This window comes from Cajanus cajan, chromosome 1, assembly GCF_000230855.2.
Source record: "Cajanus cajan strain Asha chromosome 1, NIPB_CcT2T_4, whole genome shotgun sequence".
NCBI classification, from domain to species: Eukaryota; Viridiplantae; Streptophyta; class Magnoliopsida; order Fabales; family Fabaceae; genus Cajanus; species Cajanus cajan.
Window position 1 is genome coordinate 29,128,625 of NC_138517.1, and position 8,079 is coordinate 29,136,703.

The 8,079-nt window shown below is 38.4% G+C and overlaps 1 protein-coding gene and 1 non-coding gene across 2 annotated transcripts; one reads left to right on the top strand and one right to left on the bottom strand.

Annotated features, from left to right (window-relative positions):
• Positions 1-5,569: 5,569 nt before the first annotated feature.
• Positions 5,570-7,501, bottom strand: LOC145954145 (uncharacterized). The gene is made up of 3 exons (XM_083067898.1): positions 6,881-7,501; positions 6,569-6,748; positions 5,570-6,502 (listed from the first exon to the last, which is right to left on the bottom strand). The coding sequence occupies exons 1-3, from the start codon at positions 7,499-7,501 to the stop codon at positions 5,570-5,572; spliced, it is 1,734 nt and encodes a 577-aa protein (XP_082924024.1).
• Positions 6,975-7,080, top strand: LOC145954017 (small nucleolar RNA R71). Its single transcript, XR_014431228.1, has one exon. It is a non-coding gene; the product is annotated as a small nucleolar RNA R71 (small nucleolar RNA).
• Positions 7,502-8,079: the final 578 nt, after the last annotated feature.

An 8,079-nucleotide genomic window follows, 5' to 3' on the forward strand; every position in this document is an offset into this window, starting at 1 on the left:
AGGTTGAATCCTAAAGTCATTAAGCTCAAAACATGATTCCTCTATGTTTTAAGTTTAACACTTCGCATTAAGAACAATGACTTCAACAATGTGACTAACCAAATCAAGTCTATTCCTAGAACAAGAAATGATTAGGTGCAAGATTCAGTTCGGGTTTTCGAAAACGTTTTCCAACTGGATTCAAAAGCCAAAAATCATACAACGGGTGATCAAGCCGATATAAGCATTAAGGGAAGAATCAAGCACAAATAATGAGATCAAAATGCATATATTTAAGAAGAGGAGTTAGTAGTTACATCCAACCAATCCTTAAGAAGTTTAGCCACACATGGCCATTACAGGATCAAAGAGTGAAAAGAAGAAATTACAAAGTAAAGGATGAAGAAATGGAGTTGATCTTCGTTCCCAAAGGATTCAGCTTCCAAATCTTTGTTCTCCCTTCGTTCTTCCCTCTTCACGTGCTTCTCCCCTGTTTTTCTCTATAATTTTCGTGATACCTGGTTTCTCCTCTTTTCCCCTTTTATATGGGCTTCAAAACAGGGCCAAAAAGTGAATTTTATTCCCACGGCTGCAGCTGTAGATCCACGGCTATAGCTGTGGAGAGTCCTTCAGGGTGAAGAAACCTCTGGCGCTGCAGCTGTAGCTCCACAGCCATGGCTGTGGAAACTCCTTCATGATTAAGCAACTCCCTGAGTTGTAGCTGTGAAACCACAACTATAGCTGCAAGTTTCTGGTCTTCAAAATTTCTCCCCAGATTTCCACAGCTATAGCTCCAGAACCATAGCTATGGCTGTGGAAATCTGTCTTCTCAATTTTCCTACAAAAAATGGGGAGAAAACATTAGGCTTTTGCTACTACTCTACTACCCTTTTAGTATATTTTGATTCTTCCAATTTAGGGGCAAAATAACATATATAAATATCTACAAATACCAAAAAGAGTACCAAAAGTTGAGTGTAAATTACACATAAAAGACACTCAACAACTACCCCAACTTAATCTCTTGTTGGTCCCCAACAAGATATCAATCAAAAACCAAAAAGGTCACTTCCTACCATGAGATTTCTTCTGTATCAACAATAGATAAACACTCAATCAATTCACCATCACAAACCAATTTCCTACTCACTGAGGTGCCCACAACAACAATCATGCCCAAACACAAAAATTGCAAGGCAAATCATAGCATGAACATTACAAACCAATATCTGAACATACTCTCTCAACAATGGCTCTCCAGGGTGAGTGTTTCTCTCAAGTCCATTCATCATTTCTATGAACATAAGCATTGATATCATCTCTTCAGTACTACTCTTTGAGAGAAAATTAAGGATCACAAGGACTTTTTTTTTTTTGAAGGTTGAGGGTTGACTGAGGCTTGGTTAACAAAGGAGTGTGGTTTTTCAAATTAACAGGGTTAAAACTCAAGAGAGTAAAATGAACATGAACCAAACACTCCATCTTGCTCACTCTAAATATTCAACTCCAACCAGATCTCTTAGCCCAAATTCTTCCTCTAATTACACACCATCTTTCCTTAAGATTCTCTACCTAGATTTCAAGAGGCCCCTCTCTCTTTTAAGACTATTTATACAGGTGCTTGCTTATTTTGCTTTTGATTTGATTCTTTGATTTTTTTGATTTTTTTTTGATTTTTTTTTTGAGTATATGATACTGATAGAATGAGACTAACAAGCACACTTGAATTTGAACAGTGAAAATGATGGAGGGGTGACTCTTCCCTTCAACTTTGCATTAGTTTAATTTCACCACTTCCTCTCAACTTGGCAATTTTTTTACCAACTACCCCAACTTAATCTCCAATTCATTTTCATTTACTCTCAAGAGTTTGGTCAGGGTGATGAGTTGGTATTTGGGAAAGGTTTAAGGTTATTTGAAGGTTAAGGCTCAAACAAGTTTTAAAGGATGGATTCAATTATGGTTGGCTGTTTGGCTTTAGGCTTAAAAAGATTTCAGTTATTTACAATGGAATGCCTTGATCCTGTCCAAAACTTTCTCATAAGAGCAATCATTCAAGACTCAACCAATGCAAACACATATGCTATGATGATGGCTCTCAAAGTATAAATGTATATGATAGATGCACTGTTTAGTCTCTCTCACTCACCAGCTTGGCTAAATGTTCAACTACTGATTTTTCATGCCATGCTAATCAAATAACTCACAACTTCATGATCAAGCAAATTGGATGAGTACACCCTCAAAGCAAGTCTCAAAACAAACCATTTTAAGGTGAATCAAAAGATGTGTTTTCACTTTTTGTTGATCTAAAAGCTATCTCATTTACTACCTCCCAAGAATGATTTTCAATTTTTCCCAAAAAATATCTATATATATATAATTATATATATATATTTACATTTTTTTTTGTATTCACACTACTGCTCTCAGAGTAACTAAGGTGCAGACTCCAAACAAAACAATTAGTATCCCAAATTCAAACATTAGCAATTGCACCACCAAGTATGACATTCAACCAAAACACCAGAAGTTTAAGCATCTAACCCAAAACAAGCAAATCACCAAACAGTTTAAACAATTAACAGAAATTTAAATGACTGAAATTTAAATTGACAGAAATTTAAAATTGCATGAATTTAAAGTAAAACTCTGCTTCCTCAGAAAATGGGCTCAGAAAGTGGGTGACAGTGACCCTTCATCCTCAAATCCTTGTTCATTGTCCTCTCCTCCATCAATTCCGTCTTCTTCAGCTTCAGCATCAGACCTCTGTCCTTGTTCACCTACATGAGGCTGCTCAGGCTCACCACCTCCTCTTGAAAAGACAGGACTGTCCCCAGGCCAAAGAATAGCATCTTGAAATTGCTCCGGTGTAGGCCAAGGATATAAGCTTCTGCCTGAACCTCCCCCTCTTGAACGAACCATCTGAAAAGTAATATTATCACCCCCAAATTTCCAATCAGGTTAGATACAAACACAATGCTTGGAAACACAAGCCCTTGGAAACATTGAGATATGATAGGGAATTATAATCAACATTAAGAGCCCCAAAATTGTTGCACAAAAAAGTTAATCCTAAAACAAAATCAGCCATGAGTTCCAAGAAAAAATCTTACAAGTACAGCAACAACCAACCCACCATTCATTCATAGCAAGAATTAACACTCCACTACAATGATTTTACACATGAAGCAAGGAATGCATATTCACTCAAACAATTGATCAAGCACTTGGTAGATAGGACAAAGAGAAACAACATGCAAGTGCATTCTTGACATTCAAGGTTCAAATTTAGTCACAATAAAGGAACATTTCAATGATCAGTTTTTCTCACATGCTCATTGTAGGAAATTTAGATATTGCTCTCATTCAGGCATTTTGTCAAACACAAAGCAGGCGTAAAATGAGAATGATCATGCATGTGCAATATTGAAGGATCAAACACCCGACTTCATGCTTTTCACATTTGTGTACTTCCAAACCAATCAAAAATTTCAAAAATGATGTTAGATTATGAAAAAGGTTCAAGGAAATGAAAGACTCCCAACCACCTTCCATGCAATGAAGAAAAAGAAGGGAAAGATGAGTGAAGATTTTACCTTGTAATGCCAATAAAAATGGAGTCTTTTATGTTTGTATGCACAATGGATTATGCAAAATGATGGTTTATGTAGATTATGAAGAGAGGAGATGAAACGTGAGGAGATGAGGAGGTTTCGAGAGTGAGAGAAGAAAAGAGATGAAGAGGTGGAGATGAGAGAAAAGGGAAAATGAAGAGGTGGAGAGAGGGTTCAGTTTTTAAAACTGACCCAAAATGCCTCACCTTCCCTTCATTTATTTCAAATGTTTTGAGTCCCCTCTTTTAAAATTGACGCCAGAAAGTTGGCGCTTCGGCCGTAGTCTGGGCGCTTTAGCGCTGAGGATTTTTGAACTCAAGAGAGAGAGCTCCAGAGAGTTGGTGCTAAGGCCATGGAGTTTGGCGCTTCAGCTGTGGAACTTAGCGTGCAAACTGGGCTCAACAGAAACTTGGCGCCTTAGCTGTGGAATTTGACGCTTGAGCGCTGGGGTTTCTTGACTATTCCAGAAAGATAGCTCCATGGTGCTGAAGGCACCGCTGTAGCGGTGTTGCTCAATTGGATTTCTATGTTTATAATCATGCATCAGGGTCTAAGGCAGAGAGTTAGCGCCATGGCTGTGAGCCTGGCGCTGGAGCGGTGGGACTTGGAATTAAAATTCTAAGCTTCTCTCTTCCAAATAGAACAATACAAATTGATGGCTCACTTTTTCTTGAGCATTTTACCAATTCCTTTTCAACACCACAGCCAACTACACCAACACCATAAACACATCTAAAATAGCATCTTGCACATTAACACTAGACACTAAACTATAACACCAAAAACCATCAAGCATGATACTGTACTAACAAGACTCAATATACTACACCCATGAAAATCAACATAAAACTCAAAACTCAAAATACTGCACAATTAACTTATAAAGCATCAAAATACTTCCTAAATACTAACACAAAAGAAACACAAACAGAACTTAAACTAGATCAGTAATGTTAACACCTTCCAAAACATGCCAATCATCAAACAACATTCATACTGGAATCAAACAATTCTATGCATAGAAACTCTTAACTACTCACTATTTAAACTGAAACTGAGAATCTAAAAACAGAAAGTAAAACAGAACATGCTAATTTAGTGTCTTTAGCTTGACAATTCCAGATTGCTCATGGCTCCTTCAAATGTGTGCTGGCAGTGAATCTCTCAACCTCACTACCCAAATAATGCTTGAGCCTCTGACCATTAACTAGCCAAGTCCTTCCAAAGACAGGATCTTCAAGTTTAATGGCTCCATATGATCTAACAGATTTAACTGAGAAAGGACCTGACCACTTAGATTTGAGCTTCCCAGGGAAAAGTTTCAACCTGGAATTGAACAGTAATACTTGCTGGCCAGGTTGGAAGTTCCTGTTCAGAATCTTCTTGTCATGGTACATCTTGGCTTTGTGCTTGTAAGACTTAGAAGACTCATAAGCTTTCAATCTCCTTTCTTCCCATTCATGCAATTGAAACTTTCTTTTCTCCCCTGCTGCCTTCAAATCATAATTTAAGGCCTTCAAAGCCCAAAATGCTTTGTGTTCCAATCCCACTGGCAGATGACAAACTTTACCAATGACCTTTTCCATATCTTCGTTAGAGATAGGCAAAGCCTTCTCTAGTGGCGATGAGATCTTGAATTCATTTTGAGTTTCCAAGTACGCATCATCTAATACATCAATTCTAAAGCAATCTTTGTTGCCTTTTGGAAACTTCGTTGTTTCAAATACATTGAAACTCACTTCCTCATCTTGGACCCTCACCTTCAGCTTTCCTTCATCCATGTCAATGATAACTCGAGCTGTCTTCATAAAGGGTCTGCCCAATATCAAAGGAACTTCTACATCCTCTTCCATATCCATGACTACGAAATCAACCGGAAACATGAACTTATCAACCTTCACGATCATATCTTCCACTATACCATGTGGAAGCTTAATGGATCTATCTGCCAACTGCAAGGTCATCCTTGTAGGTCATACCTCTACTTCTCCTATCTTCTTCAGCATGGATAAAGGCATCAAGTTAATACTGGCTCCAAGGTCCAAGAGTGCCTTACCCACTGATAGATTTCCAATAGACACGGGGAGAGTAAAACTACCCGGATCTCTGGATTTTTGAGGCAAAGATTTTTGTATGATGGCACTACACCCAGCCTTAAGCTCCACAGTTTCTTCTTCAAGAATTCTTCTCTTCTTAGTCAAGAGATCCTTCATGAACCGAGCATAAGTAGGCATTTGTTCCATGACTTCAGTGAAGGGAATATTTATCTGGAGCTTCTTGATGATATCCAGAAATCTCAAGAACTGTCTTTCTTTTTCTTTCTTAGAAGGAGCATGAGGGTAAGGTAAGTTTCTTACAAGAATAGTGGAAATGACTTCCTTGCCCTTCTTTTTCTTTTTCTCCTTCTCAACTCCATTCCTCTCTTTTATTTTCTCACTATCTACACTTTCACTCTTATTGTTCTCTCCCTCATTCTTTTCACTCTCTTCCTCAACCGCCTTCAGTTTACTATTTTCTTCCTTATTATCAGCACCCTCATTGTCACCACTCACCCCAATATCACTACCAACTACCTTCCCACTTCTTGTTGTTATGGATTGGCAATACTCCTTGGGGTTGGTCTTGGTGTTGGCTGAAAATGGGCCTTTAGACATGTCAGTTAATTGTTTAGCTAGCTGACCCACCTGCACCTCCAAATTCTTGATGGAAGCTGCAGTGTTTTTCTGGTTGTTCATAGATACCTGCATGAACTGGTTCAGAGTCTCCTCCAATCTACTAGTTCTTTCATGCATAGAGGGATACACAGGTTGTTGTTGCTGTGATTGTTGTGGTGGCCTATTGGATGGTCCAGCTTCATTCCTCCATCCATATCCTTGGTTGTTGTTGTTTCTCCAACCTTGATTCCCCTGCATATAATTGTTAGTATTATAATTATGGGAATTAAAATTACCTCATTTTTGTTGGTTGCCCACATAGTTGACTTCTTCATTTGAAGTTTCAGAACAATGACCATTGGGATGATCTCCCCCACAAAAATCACATTTTAGAGAAGAATTTGCTTGAGTTGAAGAAGAAGCAATAGCATGAAGCTGTTGTGGAATCTTGGCCATCTGCTTAGTCAGTGCTTCAATCTGTTGGGACAGCAGCTTGTTCTGAGCAAGGATTGCATCATTAGTGCTAAGATCAAGAACTCCTCTTTTATGAGATTGATGTCTCCCATGCTCTGCTTGGTGATCAGAAGATGCCAAAGATTCTATAATTTGAGTAGCTTCTTATGGGCTCACAGTCATCATGGTGCCACCAGCTGCTGCATCTAATAACATCTTCACCTCAGGCTTGATTCCATTAACAAAGAAGTTGAGTTGTGCTATATCTTCAAACCCATGGTTAGGACATTTTCTGAGCAATGACTTAAATCTCTCCCAGGCTTCACAAAATGGTTCATCTGCACCTTGCCTGAAAGTAGTAATTTCTGACTTGGCCTTAATATACTTGGATGAAGGATAGAATCTATTCACAAACTTGTTTTCCACATCACCCCAGCTTGTCAAACTTTGATTCGGGTGAGATTGTAACCAAACTTTAGCTTTTCCTGTTAAAGAGAATGGAAACAACCTCAAGTATACAGCTTCCTCATCACCTTCAGGAATTCCCATTGTTCCACATAACTCATAGAAATTTGAAAGGTGTGAGTATGGGTCTTCATGATCTAGGCCAGCAAATTGTTGTGAGCTAACCAAAGTAAGGAAGGCAGGCTTCATCTCTATTGCTCTAGAAGTATTTGGAGTTGCAATGCTAGAGAAATGCCTAGGACCATGTTGTTGTGCATAATCACCTAGGGTCCTTCTAGGAGGCATGGCTGGTCCATGTCCACCATTATGATTTCCTGTTCCATCTTCAGCCATCTCGGATTCAAGGAATGGTTGATTTGATGAAGTAGAAGAACTTGGAAGATCCTGCTATTGTTTTTGGATTCTCTCTAACTGTCTAAGCCTTCTTGTTCTACTATTGTTCCTCCTTGTCGTTCTTTCAACTTCAGAGTCAAAATGTAATTCCTCGGCTGGAGTATTCCCTCGCATACAATTCCAAGAAGTCTACATAGGAAGGTGAGTCCACAAACACAACAAGACAAATATCTCTATACTCTAAGTATTCACAAAATAATTTATTTACAAAATTACAAAATCACAAGATTAAGAATCACTAAATAGCACCAAATCCCCGGCAACGGCGCCAGAAACTTGATGAAGGCTTTTTCGCAAACCCACCACTTGGCAAGTGAACCAAGTTTCGAAGTAGTATTCAAATATCGTCCTCAAGGATTTGAGTGTTTAGTAATTCTTGCTCTAATGATTCAAATGAGAATTTTGTTATAATTGCAAATGAGTGAAAACAAATTAGAACAACACAATAAAATAAACGTACTAAGAACAATGATTAAGAAACAAGGATTGGTTCAGGAGCACTTGCTAACTCGTAGATC

Excerpts from the sequence above, each read along its gene's own strand:
- LOC145954145 (XM_083067898.1), bottom strand. The coding sequence starts at position 7,501 with ATGGCTGAAGATGGAACAGGAAATCATAATGGTGGACATGGACCAGCC. Across the intron at positions 6,749-6,880 it reads CTGGTGGCACCATGATGACT|AACAAGCTGCTGTCCCAACA; the intron begins GTGAGCCCATAA and ends ATCCTTGCTCAG. Across the intron at positions 6,503-6,568 it reads CAAATGAAGAAGTCAACTAT|GGGAATCAAGGTTGGAGAAA; the intron begins GTGGGCAACCAA and ends AATTATATGCAG.